This window comes from Stegodyphus dumicola, chromosome X2 (genome assembly GCF_044657685.1).
Source record: "Stegodyphus dumicola isolate Sdum_Otavi_A_Nest chromosome X2, ASM4465768v1".
Classification (NCBI taxonomy): domain Eukaryota; kingdom Metazoa; phylum Arthropoda; class Arachnida; order Araneae; family Eresidae; genus Stegodyphus; species Stegodyphus dumicola.
The window spans coordinates 5,045,905-5,063,830 of NC_140781.1; the positions used below are offsets into that span (position 1 = coordinate 5,045,905).

Here is a 17,926-nt window from a genome sequence, read left to right on the forward strand (position 1 = left end):
TTCCTGGTTACTTTACTGCACTGAAAAATACTGAAAAATATATGAAAACCACTGAAAATTATACAAAAAAAAGAATAAGGGAAACAGCAAGATATCTAGCTCTGATTTTCTAGCGTATTTTTTATGGGTGCTGTAAAGCTGTCACTTCACAAACTGATTTACTTTAAGGTTCTCTATAATTATGCAAAGACTGGGTGAAACTGTTGCATCCAAAGCCATACACACCCCTTGCTGCATAAGTTCACAACAATAAAATAACAAACAAAATTCGATTATTTCATTTAATATTTTCCTTCATGTATCTGCAAAAAGACTTGAGGCTTAACACAAAATAAATAAATAAATAATATTTAAAAAAAATCAACAACTCAAAACTGAATTTCATACATAATTAAAAAGCAAAAAAATATATTAACTGACTTGTATCATTAAATCAGCTAATTTAAAAAATAAAATCACAGAAAATTTACCTTTAAACTGATTTTGATTATTCCAGTCATGACAGACACTTTAGAAAATTCAACTGTGCTAAAAATTTCAATTTTCTCTGAAAACAGCTTCTGTATGTTGCTCATCAAGCTATTATCTATTGTGCTGTAAAAGAAAAAAAAAACTATTTTATTTGTAGATATTTACAAGGGGTGATCAAATGAAAAGGTACGAAACGACACGGTGGGTACAAATGTAGACTTTATTCAAAATATACACCATAGGCTTGAGCACAACGATCCCACTCATGAACAAGCCACAGGATTCCTTGTTCCCAGAATTCCTGTGCCCGTGATGAGACCCAGTCCTTCACAGCGTCCTTGAGTGCATCGTCCAAGTTGAAGTGCTTCCCTTTCAGGTATTTCTTCAGTGGACCAAACACATGGAAATCGCAGGGCGACATGTGATGACAGTGTTTGCTTGGCCTGGTCTCGGGTCATCACCCACACTTTCACGGCCTGCACGAAAACGGCATTCCATTTTCTGACAGACTTGTCAGACACATTTCTCACCGTAAATTCTCACCATCCGGTGATGAATAGCTGCCAGTTTCTGACCTTGAGCTGTCAGAAATCGGATAACACCTTGCTGCTCCTCAGTCGTCGAATTTTGCAACGCGAATGCCATCCTGTCCTCATACGCACTGCCACATCATTTGGATCATTTGGCCCCCACTTTTGATAAGAGCCTCTGCTCTCTCCTGCACATGCGGGCGCCCGCGCATTCTCGGATCCCAGTCAGAGACTCCAATCGTATTCCGAGATGTCTCGCTACGTTCTCCCATGGCGGAATATGCAAATATTTATCTGTTATGTTTTTGCGTCATTTCATACCTTTTCATTTGATCACCCCATGTATTTAATTTTACTAACAGTGAACTTTTAGTAAAAGCAACTTCCCTTTGTCTCACTTTCGCCCACTCTGTCTTGCCAGAATGTTAATAAGTTAGTGCACATGTATTCAAATGAGGTAGAAAGATGTGTTATTTAAGGAATGGTTTGTGAAGGTGATTTTAGAGCACATTATGCCTACTTGAAAACAATGTTGCCATTTGAATTACTAGCAATTAGACTGCTGTGATGTAGAGTGCTTCTAGCCATTAAGCTTATTTCCCTGGCCTTGTATGAGTCAGAGCCTTCTTGCATGTTAAATTATCCTGTGAGCTCTTAGGCTAAATTTACAAAATTATATTTTATGTTCATTATTACCTGCTTTGAGTTATGCCAGAAGTGTTAGCTTTGTGTAAGCCCAAGTGGGGCCACCAGTTAAATTATATTGAGTGAATAAAGGGTTCTCTACAGCCTTCTGATTTTCTTTTGTTGTAAAGACCTGAGGATAATTCCTCATAAATACTTTTAGAGCTTGTTAGTTTATGCTCCCAAACAGAATAAGATTCTAGTCCACAGCTAAATTGATAGGAATGGTCTAAAAGCAAATTCCAGCACAGTTAAACATGCATTATTAAAGTAAAATACAGTACACATATCTTCAGTATATGCTTAAAAAGTCTAGACGTGATGAGATGATACTGCCAAATGGTTACTTGCACAAGATGGCTGAGAGATGAGGTAAATTTGAGCCTTTATTGCAACACTAAGCCAAGGCAATATACTAGAATGTTTGCTCTTCCCAAAAAGAAATTTATCTCAAGGCTGGCATAAAGACATGTGGCACCATTTGACTCATAGTCAGCTCCCCAGCAATTACTCATCTAAATCACAGTAGCATGAGTTTTTAGAAGTATTTGAAACAAAAAAAGGGCTGATAATATCTTAAAATCTTTATACGTATATTATATCTTTATATGTATTCATTATACCCTGCTTCAGCCAGGCTAACCTTCAATTCAGTAATTAGAAAAAATTCAAACATATCACCCAAATTGGAATAATCTTATGCTATCATTTTTATCATTCTTTGTTTTTTGAAGACAAGATTAGTTTCATTAATTACAGCAAAGCATATCAGGGCTATCAGCAAATACAAGGAAATGGATGCCTTTGTGAAGGACTTTCAAAAGATTTGGTTTATTTTGGTTTATTGAAATTTGGCAAAGCACACTAGAGCTATCTGCCTAAGGGAAGGGATGCCTTCGTGGAGGACTTTCTAAGGGAAATTGGCACATATACATGTTACACATGGGGAAAACCATGAAAACGCCCATGCAGCCAGCCTGTTCGTAGGATTCATACCTCGAACCGAACTAGCAGTGTTCAGCAACTTTGCCGCTCAGCTGCTGGTGGGTCAGTGGACTTTCAAAAGGAAACTGGAAAGGAAACATGGGAAAAATCATAAAAATGCCCATGCAGCCAACTCATTTACCTGGAATTGAACCCATGGTCGGAACTACCAGTGTTCAGCAATTTATCACTTGGCCGCAGGTGGGGTCTCTTGAAGACAAGAACTATATTCTAAAATACTAATATTTTTTATCCTTATTATGGTTCTTGTGTACAGAAATAGATGCAATGCTCATTGGAACTGTTCAGCATAATTCCCAAATGATTTCCTCCCACTGTTTTGTGGAACACAAGGGCTCCTTCACTTATTATTGTTATCCAGTAGGCTAATGCTTTGTTTTTGGTGGACAAAGACAAATAAGAAAAGGGTAACCATCTTTCAAAACACGTGTGATGAATCAAGCCACACAATGCAGCATTTTAGTACTTTATAGGTTAGGCTGATTGAGACAAAGCAAATGAAGGCTATCTGCCAAAGAGTAGGGATGCCTCTTTTGATGATTTTCTAAGAGAAAATTGTATTCATGCCACACATGTGGAAAAGTGAGAAAACACATATGCACACAGCCCATTTGCTTGGATATGAACCAGGGTAAAACTATTCATGCTCATCCACACGGATGCTCTGGTTTATGCTTGATAGGATACTGTACTGTGGAACTATGCATAATTTTACAATTAATTTTCAATTTTTACATTCTCTCCTTCTTCAAGAGGAATAATCAATGTACATCTACACGACTGCTGAGGGTAGTGCTTGATAGAGTACTGTACTATGTAACCATGCATAATTTTACCACTAACTCTGAATTTTACATTCTCTCTTCTTTTTCCAGAGAAATAATAGTAATTATCTTCAAAATCTATGAATATGAAAATATTCATGTGCAAAAGAATTCATAATCAGGGAATTCTCACAATTTTCTAATTATATATAATTTTATCTTCTTGGTAAATTCTGCAGTAGTTGAATGACCATAAATGTGACCAAATGCTGAAAATTTTTCTGAAAAGACTTTCTGAAACATCCTGATTAAATCGATCACTTAAGAGCTAAGTAATTCACTAGCTAATTTGGAAATGAAAGTATAATGCTTTGATTAGCAAGATGCTAATTAATAATTTTGCTGAAAAATTAACTGTTTTCCATTTACCTTTATTTACAAAAATAGTTTATATATGTTCTTCAAGTTTTCCTATGTTTTTTGCACATATTCCACTATGATATATTTTATCAGCCATTACAGCATTGGTGTTGTGCCAAGTGTGCGGTCCATTGCTAATCCTTCTGCTTTCAAATATTATCAAAAGAGTAAAAGTACCACTGTAATTCAAATAAAGGTGCTCCTTCCGCATTAATTTATCATAAATATTTCACTGATAATACAAAGTGCATCAAGATGTTCATTATTATTCTGTCATGTTTTCAAGAAAAAGCTGTCAAGTTTCACTTACACAAAGCAAGAAACCTGGGTGTAATCCAAATATCCAGATATTCTAAGCAACCACTGAAAAAACATTTGAAGGCATTTTTAAAATGATTATTCACCTTTTTCAAACCTTCATCCTGTCTCTCTTGATGTAGGTATTAAAGCTTAATACCTTCATCAAGAGAGGATGAAGACAGGAAGAGACAAATACTAAAATTTAATACCTACATCCTATTTAAAAGTTACCTATTTAAAGCATTAAAAAAAACTGCATCTTAAGTTTCCCTATTTGTGCACTGATCTGGGAATTCCTCCTGAACACTAATTTAAATCTTAAAAATTGGAAAATGCCAGAAAAAAGTGAGGATTTATGATAATCCTACCTAGACATCCCATTCTAGATTTCAATTTCTTGCACAATGCCCATTGTCAGTTTTGTTTTTATATTAATTACACTCAGAATACATTGGAATTCCAAATTAAAGATAAGGGAAAATGAAAGAATTTTACAAACTCACCTGCTTGCAGCTTTCTTAATCACATACTTAATTATCTTAAAAAAGTCTTAATCATTAAAGAATTTTCATAATCTTTCACATTCTTTAAAATCATCTGATTTCACTAATTCCTGCAGTCCTAACTAATCCTTTTTTCAAAAGGTGCACACATGCTTTTTAAAATTCCTTCACAAGAAATACTTCAAATACCACATACTATGTTTTAATATAAAAAATGTATACTCCCACACAGATATGAAATCTGCTTATTGCTTTTAAGATTAAATTAACAAGAAACAGAACTGTTTAAATTTTATAAACACAATTATGCATATGGCATTATTCCAGAAATTAACTACATTACTTTTATACAAAAAAGGATATACATGGTTAGACAGTAAACTGCAAAAGTAGAAAGATCTTTGTCTTCACTGCAGTAACAGTATGGTGTTTGAGATCATATGAGCTTTAGGACTTGTACGCAGTTCTGCACACAGAAATTAAGTACTTTTAAGGATCATGGATGAAAAAAGTAAAGGGCTGATCAACAAATAAGAACTAAATAAAACTAGAGTAATCATCTACACCTGAATTTCACTTTTGTAATAATTTTTAATTTGTAAGAATAAATTAAATCTGCAAGTAGGATGCATTATTAAACATAATCTAATATTTAACTTAATTATAAAACAAATTCAAGAATAAAATCAACTTCATAACTTTTTTCAAATAATTAGCATTAAATTATAAAATTACCTGAAATATTTATATTTTACACTAATAATAGTCCTACATATTTTAAAGACGATCAGCAACTTTTTAATAATCAGAATGATTCATAACAGAAGCTTGGCAGTTACCTCCATGGTTGCTTGCTTAGAGACAAAGAGCCACTGATCAGAACATACATGAACACCTGACACTGATATGGTTAGGTAAGTAAAGTCAGCTGCATTTTATCTGATTCAGTTAGTGTTGTAGCTTCCTTTATATTTGCCAGAGTTGTATTCCAGTTAATATACAGCATTTAATATAAAGTTCCAATAAGCCACTGCAGTGCAAAATTGTAAGGAATCAAGTTTTATGTTATTTTTTTCATTTTTGTATTGTATCTTACATCCACAATAAGGATTAAGGAAAGGCAATAACTCACCTTAATATGTAGATAACATTAAAAAATGAGCAGTTAGTTACAAATAATTAAACTGCGTAGTTAGATATCCTTAGTCACAATAGATATTTACATGGTTACAACTAGAATTTTTTTTAATTAAATATATATATATTTAAAAAGCACTAAGAACATCAATAACAGCACTTATAATTTATGATATTGATTCTAAAATGGTATTAGCATAATTATGCACTCAAAGCTACAAAACCTTTTTGTTTTGTAGCAACAACAAATAATATGTTTATGCATCTTTTTAATTTGAAACTTTTCTGGATACTTTAGGTAATTTACAACAACTCCCTTCTGTTTAGCGTCTTTTTCGAAGTTTATTTACTTCAGTAAACAAATAAACGTTTCCACCAGTCTCTTCTTCATCTCCTAACTGATTACTGTTTCAACAACATACCTTTGAATAATAATTTTTTTCTTTTTTAAATTAATTTCTTCTTCAAGGAGTTTCCTCTCAATTTTAGAATTTTCAGATTTAACTGAAGATTTCTGTTACTCTAAAGAAATGCTTTTACTTAGAATGTATGGAAGAAACTGCTAATTTTTTTTCGTCAATAAAACAAGTATTAAGATTAAAAATGAAATGTTACAATGTGGTTACACTTGAGTCAGCGTGGCTGAATTTTTTTAATTTAGTGAAGCATCAAGCTACAAAATCTAGGAATGGGAAAATTTTTAGAATTTAAGGCAAGCACAGTGTATACAGTGCACTGAAACATACAAGATGAAATCTTTGAATAAATTACCGATTTTCTATTTCTTTGCTTCAGTGCTTGTGTCTAGTGGAAAGATAAGAAAATAAAGGGAAGATAAGCATCTTAAGATTAAGACTTCTTGGATCAGAAGAAGAAAATTCCAATAATTTTGTTTTGACTATTCTTCCAAAAATTCTCCAAAAGAAATGAAATTTTTCACAAATCTCCTATAAAACACATGCCAATACCATAAAAACATTTTTCATTTTGTCACATTTTTCTGGAATTGTAGGTCTATAAATCTTGCCTTTTAAATACTTCTAAACCTTCTGAGGAGCAAGGTCTAAAATACCCAGCAAAAAATTTTTCGGGGAAAAAAGATAATCAGAAAATAAAAGTGCAAAGTGAATTCTCAAGACACAACTGATGTAGATTTTAAATATTCTGACAGAATAACATGGGGAAAAACTCTTATCTTGAAAAAAATATAGAAGAAATGAAATTAATTCAGAAGTAATTACAGCAGCTTCCCCACCCCCTGAAAAGTGTTTCAGAAACCATGTTTTATATTTGTAGCAAAATCTTTATAAGTCAAAAAATGAAAAGTAATGTCACTTTAAAATAACGCAGAGGAAAATAAAAATGCTTCATTTTAATATTATTTCTTAAATACAATTTTAATATATTGTCATTACTTTTATGATATTAATCAATGTTATTATGTTTGTAAAAAAATTGCCAAAACATTTACAAATCTCTGAATAAAAAAATGTCTATGCAAACAGATCTTGAATTCGCCAAAATGTTGAAAAGTCGTTAAATTCAAAACTGCACAATAAAAGAAATATTTCAAAAAGGGAGAAGTTTTTTTGATGTAATACTTCGTTAACTTTTCACTCGCAAAAAAGATATAATTTCGAAATGTTTATATTTCAATCTAGGCAGTGCTTTAAGCCTTAATACTAAACACAGGCCCACGCCGGCAATAGGTGGAAGGTTGTGCTTAGCACGACGGCGCCGAGCACTAATTAAAACAAGCAGTCCGTCTCACTGCCTGTCTGAACATGAAAATTCTTGTCTTATTTGAATGCACCCACAGGGGTCAACTCAAGTAAAACCTGGAAAGCTACTGATTAGGAATCTGAACTTAAGCAGTCTCGGCCACGGGTGTTTAAAATCAGTTGTCACAGGACTGGAGTCATCGCTGGCGATGGCTGATTCAAACTCGACAGAGACCATATGGTACTGTCTTGTCCATTCTGTTGGTTGTGGTAGAGCTATATAGTTAGATATTCACGGTTGTCAAGAACAAAATATCCCCGTCAGGAGAGATCACAAATTCATAGTCTTTTAAACTGCTTGAGGTTTCCAGTGGGCGTCATATCCTTTCTTAGTTTCTCCCTGGGGGCGTCAAAAGCTGACATCTAAATACCATGACGTAGTGTTAGCAGGCTGGATTGGTGGCTCAATCTGTCTGACAGCGTTTAAGTGACTTCATTCTGCTGTCCAGGGTTAGGCACCTGTTGATGGCAGATGTTTTCCCCGTTCATCCAGGACAGGGGCGAGGACTGTGAGTTGCTGAGAATCTGTGGACTCAGTCTTAGCTCGTCGGCTCGACCGATAGGTTAACGGCCTCTTGGATTGCCTCTAGGGATTGGGGCATTTAACTATGTTAAGGCAGCCTCAAGCTTGCCAGGTTTGAGTGATTCTTCCTTCTAGCACACTCTCTTACTTGACAGAAAGGTTATAACCAGGGCAGGCGTTCGTCTCTGGTATTCTTTTCTGTCTTAAACCCTTATCACATATGATACTTGTTGCTGGAACAAAACGTTTGCAGCAACACTTCTGAGAAACGCCCTTTGGCGAAATAGGGTTAGCATCTTCACTTGGTAAACAGGCTGAAAGCCAAACAAGAATCAGTTATCGCTCAGATTGGCGAGAGTGACATTTCCTTTCAAGTGACATTCGCTTCTTCGTGTTATTTTGTATCGCTCACACGCTTTTTGTTTTAAACTTTATTTTTAGTAATGGAAGATAAAAGGTGATTGCTATCAAGTTAATCGCTTTGATCTCCACTCTGGCACTTCAAGTAACAGATAAACAGACGTCCGGTTATAGTAATCAATTACATCAGTAATAGCCAAATTCTGTATACACCAAAAATAGTTTAAAACGTGTGCTGGATAAGTCTATTTACCAGACATTATTTATGTGTATTTTCTGTTGTCTGCATTGCAATGAAAATTTGATGGCTCACTGGAAAATTTGTGACCTGGTGACCACCTTCTGACCTTGACTAACTTTGTAAGGATCTTAAGTTTTACTAACATTTATTTTATTTTAAATCTTTACTATCACTTCTTATTTTCTACTTCCGGCCAGAATTAAAAGCTTTAACTTATTTATGCAAATTTGTCTGGCGAACGCCAAGTACTTAAGTTGTGGCTTTTTGCCAAGCGAGAGAGAGGAAGGAGTTAGTCGAAGCAGGCCGCTTACCTTAGCAGTTTACTCGGTTGCTGGTTGCCTTCCACGCCAGAGGTTTAATCCTCTTGATAATTTTAAACGTATTGTAGTGTTAACGGTTCTCTGTACTACATACGGCTTCCTGTTAATATACGGCCAATCTTCTCGAGGACCCTTGTTTGTTATTCCAAAGTTAAGTTAGAGTTTAGTTAATATTTTTATATTCTTACGTTCAGACCACAAGTGGTTGGTCTCTGTATTCCGAAGTCCAGAAATTATTGTAAAGAGTGAAAAATAAAGGGTTTCGTATACCCTTCCTGTGTATCTTGTCTACTTCCCTCATTTATTGAACATAGCTTTAGTAAGCTCCCTGTTCCAAGTCAGGTTTCTGAATGTTCCCCAAGCAAGTAAGGAGAAACACTGAACCTGATAGTGGCGCCCGACGAAAAAGAATAACCATGGCCGAGTTTCAAGAAGAACCTGTGCTGCCTGCAGAAGCGGCTCAGAATCCAGAAATGCCAGCTGCTGCCCTGGAAGGATTTGGTTACATCGTCCAGACCATGCGTGCTTCGATGAAACCAGAAGCAACATTTAATGGAAACTCACCGGTAACCAGTTTTTTGGAAAAACTAGATGACCACGTCATGCTCTACCCCGTGCATGAGTTCCAGAAACTCACCTTAGCTACCAGCGCTTTGAGGGGCCAAGCGCTTAATTGGTTCAAATGCATAGGCAGAAGTCTCTTGGGTCAAGCGGGAAGTCCCACCTATACTTACGAAAATTTCAAGACTGCCTTAGTAAAAGCCTTCCCTGTCGTAAGGGATCGTGCGAAATTAGAAACGGAACTTTTCAGCATATACCAGAAACGAATTGAAAATCTCTCAAGCTTTATTTTAAGAAAAATTCACATCTTCCAACTCTTGTATCGAAACCATCCAGATCCTGAGATAATTCAAGTGATTTTGCCGAGGTTACTTCCCCAAGTACAAGACTTTATTGAATTAAGGAATCCGACTACACTGGAAAAGTTATTTGAGCTAGCAATCCAGTTTGAAAGTAGAAGAACGGTGGACATTGAAAGAAGACGCCAATATCAACAACGAAACCAATTTGGTGAGCCAAGACCACAGCAAAGTCAAACCTCTACCAAATATATGACGACTTTAGACTTAACGACTGGTTATTTTCAAATAGGGGTTAGACCAGAGGACGTGCCTAAGACTGCTTTTATAACCAAGTCTGGCACTTATGCATTCCTGCGTATGCCGTTTGGCCTTTCAGGGGCACCGGCAACATTTCAGCGATGTATGGATATTGTGCTAAGGCCTGTTCTTGGAAAGTCCACAGTTATCTATTTAGACAATATCATTATTACTAGTGATAATCTGGACCAACATGTACAGGATTTAAGACAGGTGTTTTCTTTATTAAATGAGGCCGGTCTAAAAGTTAATGTCGAAAAGTGCAAATTTGCAGCCCCTGAATTAAAATATTTAGGTTACAAAATATCTCAGAAAGGAATCGAGACAGACGAATCAAAAATAATCGCTGTGCAAAAGTATCCGGCGCCAAATACGGCGAAGAAGCTCTCTTCTTTTCTAGGACTTTGTTCATATTATAGGTCCTTTATAAAAGATTTTGCAGCTATTGCTGAACCATTGTTAAAATTAAAAAGGAAAAAGGCAAGATTCTCGTGGACGGCCGAAGCCAATAGTGCTTTCGAAAAATTAAAACAAGCATTAACGCAAGCCCCTGTGATGAAATTTCCTGAAAAGGATGAGAATTTAGAAATTTCAGCGGATGCTTTGGATTATGCGGTAGGAGCGGTACTTTCGCAAAATTAGCAGCCCTTGGCATTTTTTAGTTGAACTTTAAATCAAACACAAAGAAATTATTCCGCGACCGTGAGAGAGGCACTTGCAGTTCTGTTAGCAGTGCAAAAGTTCCGAGTCCATTTTGGAAGAGCGCCAATAACAGTGTATTCTGATCATGCGGCGGTAACTAGATTGTACTCAGGGAAAAACTTATCCCCAAGGTTAATAAGATGGGCACTGAAGCTACAAGAATATAATCTGGTAATCAAGCATACCCCACGAAAGGAAAATATTGTACCAGATGCCCTATCCAGAATAAAAATAGATGACGAAGGTAATACTGTAAAGGTGGCAATGCTCACAGCATGTACAATAAATTCCCGAGAAACTGTAATAACCGAATTGGGTAAGGATCCTGAGTTTGGAAATATTTATGAGTATTTAAAGCATCCTGAAAATTTTAGCCACCAAGATATTGTAGCGATAAGAAATAGGGCGGCCCATTACGAACTAATAGATGGTCTATTATTTTATACAAAAACTACAAATTCCAACAACGAATTTCGACCTGTTATCCCAGCTAGTCTTAGATTAAATATCCTGCAGGAGTTACACGACAGCCCATTAGCTTCTCATGCTGGTATTCGAAAAACTATCCAACGCGTATGCGAGGCAGTCTATTTTCCTGAACTGCAAAAGTTAACAAGGGCGTATGTCCAGTCCTGCCCAACATGTCAAGCAGTTAATTATATTAATTTCTGCCCGGCCGGGTTTCTAAACAGTATTAAATCCGAATTTCCAAATGAAATAATTGGCATCGATTTATTGGGCCCTTTCCCAAAAAGTCAGTTAAATAAAAGTCGGTATCTCCTTGTTATGGTTGATCATTTTAGTGAGTGGACTGAAATTGTACCCTTAAAACGAGCCTCCGCGAAATTAGTTACTGATTCTATTTTAAATAAATATATTTTAAAATACCGGGCGCCCCTAAAAGTTATATCGGATAATGTTCCTCAATTTGTAAGTAATATATTTGAAGACATGTGCCAAAAACTGGGCATACGTCATTTAAAAATGGTCCCGTATCGGCTGCAATCAAATATAGCGGAACGAGTCAATAGAAATATAGTGAAAATTATCCGTAGTTATGTTAAAAATTTTCATAGAAGCTGGGATAACTATGTCAATGAATTTGCTTTTACCCTTAGGACCGCAAAACATGATACAACGGGCAAAACTCCTGCTGAGTTATTTTTAGGCAGAAAGATTATAATGCCGTTAGATAAATTATTTTATGTTCAACAAAGAGCCCCAGAATTTAAAATGGGTGATATATAAAATTTAATTAAAGAAGCAAAAAAGAACACAAAGAAAACAAAAGCTCTATTATGATTTGAAACGACGGGGAGTAACTTATAAAGTATGAGATGAAGTATTAAAAATTAAGCATTCACTTTCTTCAGCACCAGAAGATAAAACTGCCAAATTTTTTCCACGATTTGAAGGACCATATGTCATAGAAAAAATAACTCAGGCTGTAGTGGTGTTAAAAGCCAGGAATGGTGAAACATGCTTCGCAAACATTGACCAGATAAAACCATACTATGACCATAATAAAATGCAAATATTTAAAGATCTTTTGCAGGATCAGGCACGGCAGCACTGCAGGCACAAGCTCCAGAGGTGGAACAACGACAAGCACAAGGACAAGCCATTAGGAGGCAGGAGCAATTGAAAAGAAAGTTTCCCCGTTGGAAAATTGAAGGTAACAAGAAAAAGAAGCCGTTCCACTGACCAGAAAAGAGAACTCACGACCACACCCAGAATGAAGAAGGGAGAAGTACAATGAATGCAAAGAGAGCCAGGAGAAATAACGGCAACTATAACCCGGCTCCCAAACGGAAGATCTACTCATCGGACAGGACTCTACGCAGCAAATGTCGCCAAATTGCGGAAGGACCACCAGCGGCGGAGGAAAAGATACAAGAAAAATTTGAACGGCCAGCAACGAGATCCAAGCAGGAACGAGAGAGAAGTGTCCCGGTTCCGCAAAGACCAGCGGCCATCAAACGGCCAAGACCACAGGCAGAGGCGAAAAAGAAGGTATTCAAGGGTGACCGAACTAGAGGGAAAACAAAGCTCCTAGAGGAAGGAACTGAAGGGCGATCCCGCACAAGAAGGAGGATAAATCAAACATGAATCTTTGCTACCTTCCAGGACTGGGCAGAGAAAAGAATGTCCGAATATCACAAAGATAAGTAAAACTTTATGTTACTTTGCAAACTTAAGTTAATCTTTCATTCTTACTGCAAGTGGCAGATTTCAAGACGTTTTACCTCATGCGAGGTCTACCTTTATCGCCAAAAAGGCAAGAAATGAGTTGTTACCTATTTTGGTATTATGTTTTTGAATTACTCGCGAGTAAAACTAAAGTTGATGTATAATAGGAATGTGTAAATACTTGAATATTGTAAAAGTTATTGTATAAATTTTTATTTAAAACATTCTGGCAAGAAAGAAGTTTTAGTCTGAAAGACTTTTGAAATGTAGTGTTTCAATGTAGAAGAATTGGCACTTGCTTGGAAAAGAATAGAAGTTAACAATGTACTACTAATGTATGTTTTAAATTGCGTAAAATTAACGGCATGTTAATATGTCCTTATATACAATGTGACCTGTTATTTTAAATGTTAAGAAATACTGTGATATGGTAAAAGTGAAAGTAATGCCAAAAATTTTAAATTTATTCGTGTGACTGAAAAAAAAAAGAGAAAAGTATTGTGAATATGTATTAAAGGTTGAATGAATGTAGTTAGGCTCTCTGATGCTACACTTCAGAGTTAGCCACTTTCAGAATAGTACCTCAGGGTTTAGAGATAAAGATAGGGTGTGTTACGAGGTCTTGTTATGTTGAATTTTAAAGCGTTAGTGTTTTGACTGTAGGCGGCAGTGTTGAACACTGGTACATAAACACATTCGTGTTCGGTGTTTTCTTTTACAACACATGTCAGAGAGCACGGGGAGAGATAATTAAATAAAAGTCATGAATGAAATAAGAATATATAAATATTCATGTGACTTGCCATTTAATTGTGTAACATTTCATTAAACTAGTTAAGGAACCACATTTCAACTAAAAGCTCCTGTTTAGATGCAGTACAGATGAAAAGTAATTGTCCATGGAGCTGATAATGTAAAAAGAATTTTTTTTTTTAAATTTCCAGTTTCTAGTGAGAAATGTTTGTAAAAGATTGGCCTCGCGTTAGATTCTAGAGCTAAAAGTTTTCAACAAGGTCGTTTTAGACCTCAGTTTCAAACTAATTAACTCTGGCGGGAAGTATGTAAGGATCTTAAGTTTTACTAACGTTTATTTTATTTTAAATCTTTACTATCACTTCTTATTTTCTACTTCCGGCCAGAATTAAAAGCTTTAACTTATTTATGCAAATGTGTCTGGCGAACGCCAAGTACTTAAGTTGTGGCCTTTTGCCAAGCGAGAGAGAGGAAGGAGTTAGTAGAAGCAGGCCGCGTGCCTTAACAGTTTATTCGGTTGCTGGTTGCCTTCCAGGCCAGAGGTTTAATCCTCTTGATAATTTTAAACGTATTGTAGTGTTAACAGTTCTCTGTACTACATACGGCTTCCTGTTAATATACGGCCAATCTTCTCGGGGACCCTTGTTTGTTATTCCAAAGTTAAGTTAGAGTTTAGTTAATATTTTTATATTCTTACGTTCAGACCACAAGTGGTTGGTCTCTGTATTCTGAAGTCCGGAAATTATTGTAAAGAGTGAAAAATAAAGGGTCTCGTATACCCTTCCAGTGTATCTTGTCTACTTCCCACATTTATTGAACATAGCTTTAGTAAGCTCCCTGTTCCGAGTCAGGTTTTTGAATGTTCCCCAAGCAAGTAAGGAGAAACACTGAACCTGATAACTTTATGGCTCATAATTACTGTTCTGTCCATTCAAACAAACAGACAAAAAAAAGAAAAAAAGAAAGACCTTTTATGACAAAAGTCTATATGGCTGATATTTACATCCTCACAGACAGCAGATACTATTCAGTAAAATGAAGATCAAATAAAGCATATGAATACATGAGCAATCAAACATGTGCGAGATTGTTTACTGTCTCATAGAACACTCAGTAATACACCTAAAACACATTAATTATACCAACTAATTATACCAAGAAATTAGGCGGTGCACATCATGAGTTTGTTTTATGTGATTACGGCAAAGCCTTGAGGGATATCTGCCTAACAGGACGGAGCCCTTTGTAGAAGATTTTTTAAAACTGTCTCGTATACTAGTTACAAATCGAGCAAACCAAGGAAACGTCATGTAGCCAGCCCGTTCGCGGCATTCTAACCTGAGACAGAACTACCAGTATTCAACGACGCTTCGGCGACTAATAGGCCCGTGCACTTAATTGGAAAGTGCAATTCATTATGTAAACAGACATGAAGGTGATAATCAGTTGTGCACTGTTTTAAGTAATCAAATGTTATAAATGCATTTCTTATTATTTATTAGTCATGTTTTTATTACATAGATCATACATATGATATAATTATGAATTAACCCAATAACAAAATATGTACACTCTTTAGTACTCAAGTACTCATCAATTATTTTTCAACTGATTATTACATACCCATATAATTTGCAAAGAACTGATAACTATAGTTGCTGCCAATTACATAAAAGTTATCTGAATTAAAAGCAACTTCAAATAAACTTCTTGGCAATGTTCATTTTTGCATTCATACATACATATATATACACATCTAATAAGTCATATATTTATATACAGATAGAGAGATGCGATGGTTTAGAAGTTGTGAATATATATTTATTAGTATTAATGTAATGAATAAGATTTATATTAATGAATGTATATACAAATGTTTTTCATCATGCATAATAATAAATCCATAAATTTCCAATGTTTCAATATGTAGCATTTACAATAAAAGTATAGCTCCTAATGTATTTATAATCCAAAAAGTATTTCATTAATAACATGAAAATAATAGACAAATTTAATGAGTATTCTCATTATTACATAAGCTATGCTTTTCTTTTTTTATGCATCTTTTATGCTGTTTAAAATGTGTCACTGATTATGCAATTAACAATTTAAAAGATAAGTAATTAGGAGAAAAGCCGCGCATATACAAATGGATTTAAAAAAAATATTCAACTTAAATTTAAGAAATAAAATTCTATTATATAACAGTGATAATATACGATCAGCACGAAATACGACAAATTTGGCGAACTTTTAGCGACGAACAATTTGTAAACAAATCCGAACTGCAAGAACGTCGTAAAATACTGTCAATTCTGAAATTTCCACAATTATATATTTAATGAATATATACACATTTAAAAAATGACTCAGGCAGTTGTATTACAACAAAACAGCAATAATTAAATCGGCCTCTATTTCCACTGTCCATGACTTCACAGTGAGAGCCATCGCCATATTGAAAGTTACCCGTGATCCTTCGGAAGCAGAATGTTTGTCTGATTGGTTGAACGTTCGAGGAACACGTCTCCAGCCGGAACATTTTCGGACAAGTTTTAAAATGTTGCTCGCAGCCGGGACATGTTCCTCCTAGCTAGACGAAACATTTCTCGGAAGCTTGCCGCTTAAACCCATGCTACTAGAATCTCGTTTCTCGGAATTGTCCCCGGTAAGCCTTCACGTCCATAGAAGTGATAGGGCCATTCTTTGAATGTAAAAATAGGTGATGCTGATGCATATGTAAGGGTAGATGCCGGCGCCGTAGAAGCATTCGACAAATTGCTTAATCCCTATTTTGTGTCTACTATTGCAATTGTAGTAGTATGTGCAAGAATTGTTATTTTTTGTGATTATTTTTTGGCACTTGGTTATTATTATTATTATACTACATAAAAAAAAAAAATGTAAGTGAATTTACATTTTACGTTAAACACAGGTTAACTTTTTAATTTGGAAAAGCAACAATTGCAGCATAATTACTCAAAAACTGTTTACCTCTTATGTTTGAACCATTGTCGTGTCCTTGGTGCATAAATTACTAATATCTAAACTATTTTCCTCTAAAGTCTTTAATGAGAATGTTGTTAATACTTCACCGGCCATATCTGCTGTAACACAAAATACTAAAAACCTTTCTTCAATATTCATAACTGTATTTTCTAAATTAAAATACCTCATATAATCTGGTATCTGCTCTTGATGGCTGGTATCAGGAGTATAATCAAGTAATGTAGAAACATACTTTGCTTGTTTGACATTATTTAAAATAATTTGTTTTATATTATTTCCTAATTATTTCTAATTAATGAATAAGCTAATTGCTTCATTTTGAATTTCATCTCCAAAGTAATGAAGCATAATTTTTTACTTTGAATTTTATTAATATTATAGACATGATAGGGTCAAATTTTGCAACCATTTCTATACACTTTAAAAATTTTTTGTTTCTTTCGAATAATTTGTTACTGGAACCACGGAAGGCTAAGTTTTGTTTGGCTAAAAACTGAATGGCATAGATAATTCTTTCAATAACATTGGGCCAATGCTTAGTCTCTTTTTCTAATAAATTTTGAAATTCCAAATCAACAGTTTTATTTTTTCGAAAATATTCTAAGAAATAGGACCAAAGTTGGAGATTCCGGAAATGCATTCTATTTTTTCATGAACTTTTAAGTGCTCATTTAAGTGGTTCCAGTCATTAAATTCAGAACTACTCAACTTTACACTGCTGAAATTGTTAAAAATTTTGCAACGAAAACAACAAACAGAATTTGTTTCAGCAGAATTTAGCAACCAATCCCTTTTAACTCTTTCATTGTTTGGCAAGATTCAACAAAAGTACACTTGTTTGGTTCTTCATTATGTTAATAATACTTCATTTTAAGTGTTAACCATTAAGCAGTTTCCTTTAATATTCTCACTGCATAAAGGCGCTCGCTAGACATTTGTGCGACGATGCCAATCAGGCTTGGCGCGGGCCTGACTACTCATTTATCACGAATTGGAAATTCTTTGGCAATGTAGTGAATTCCCCACCTGTTTCTAATGATTTAAATGGATTCGTTGGATGCTACGCTGATGAC

At 35.0% G+C, this 17,926-nt stretch overlaps 1 protein-coding gene across 7 annotated transcripts in view; it reads right to left on the bottom strand.

Moving 5' to 3' along the window:
• The window catches only part of Vps51 (vacuolar protein sorting 51), a 171,901-nt gene that overhangs the window by 12,801 nt on the left and 141,174 nt on the right, over nt 1–17,926 (bottom strand). For 6 of the 7 annotated variants that reach the window (XM_085809109.1, XM_085809107.1, XM_085809106.1 and 3 more), the window contains exon 17: nt 471–594. In XM_085809109.1, coding sequence (XP_085665235.1) covers nt 471–594 — 124 coding nt within the window. Of the gene's footprint in view, nt 1–470; nt 595–4,184; nt 4,238–17,926 lie in introns of all 7 variants that reach the window. The other variant, XR_015038908.1, reaches the window with a different exon arrangement.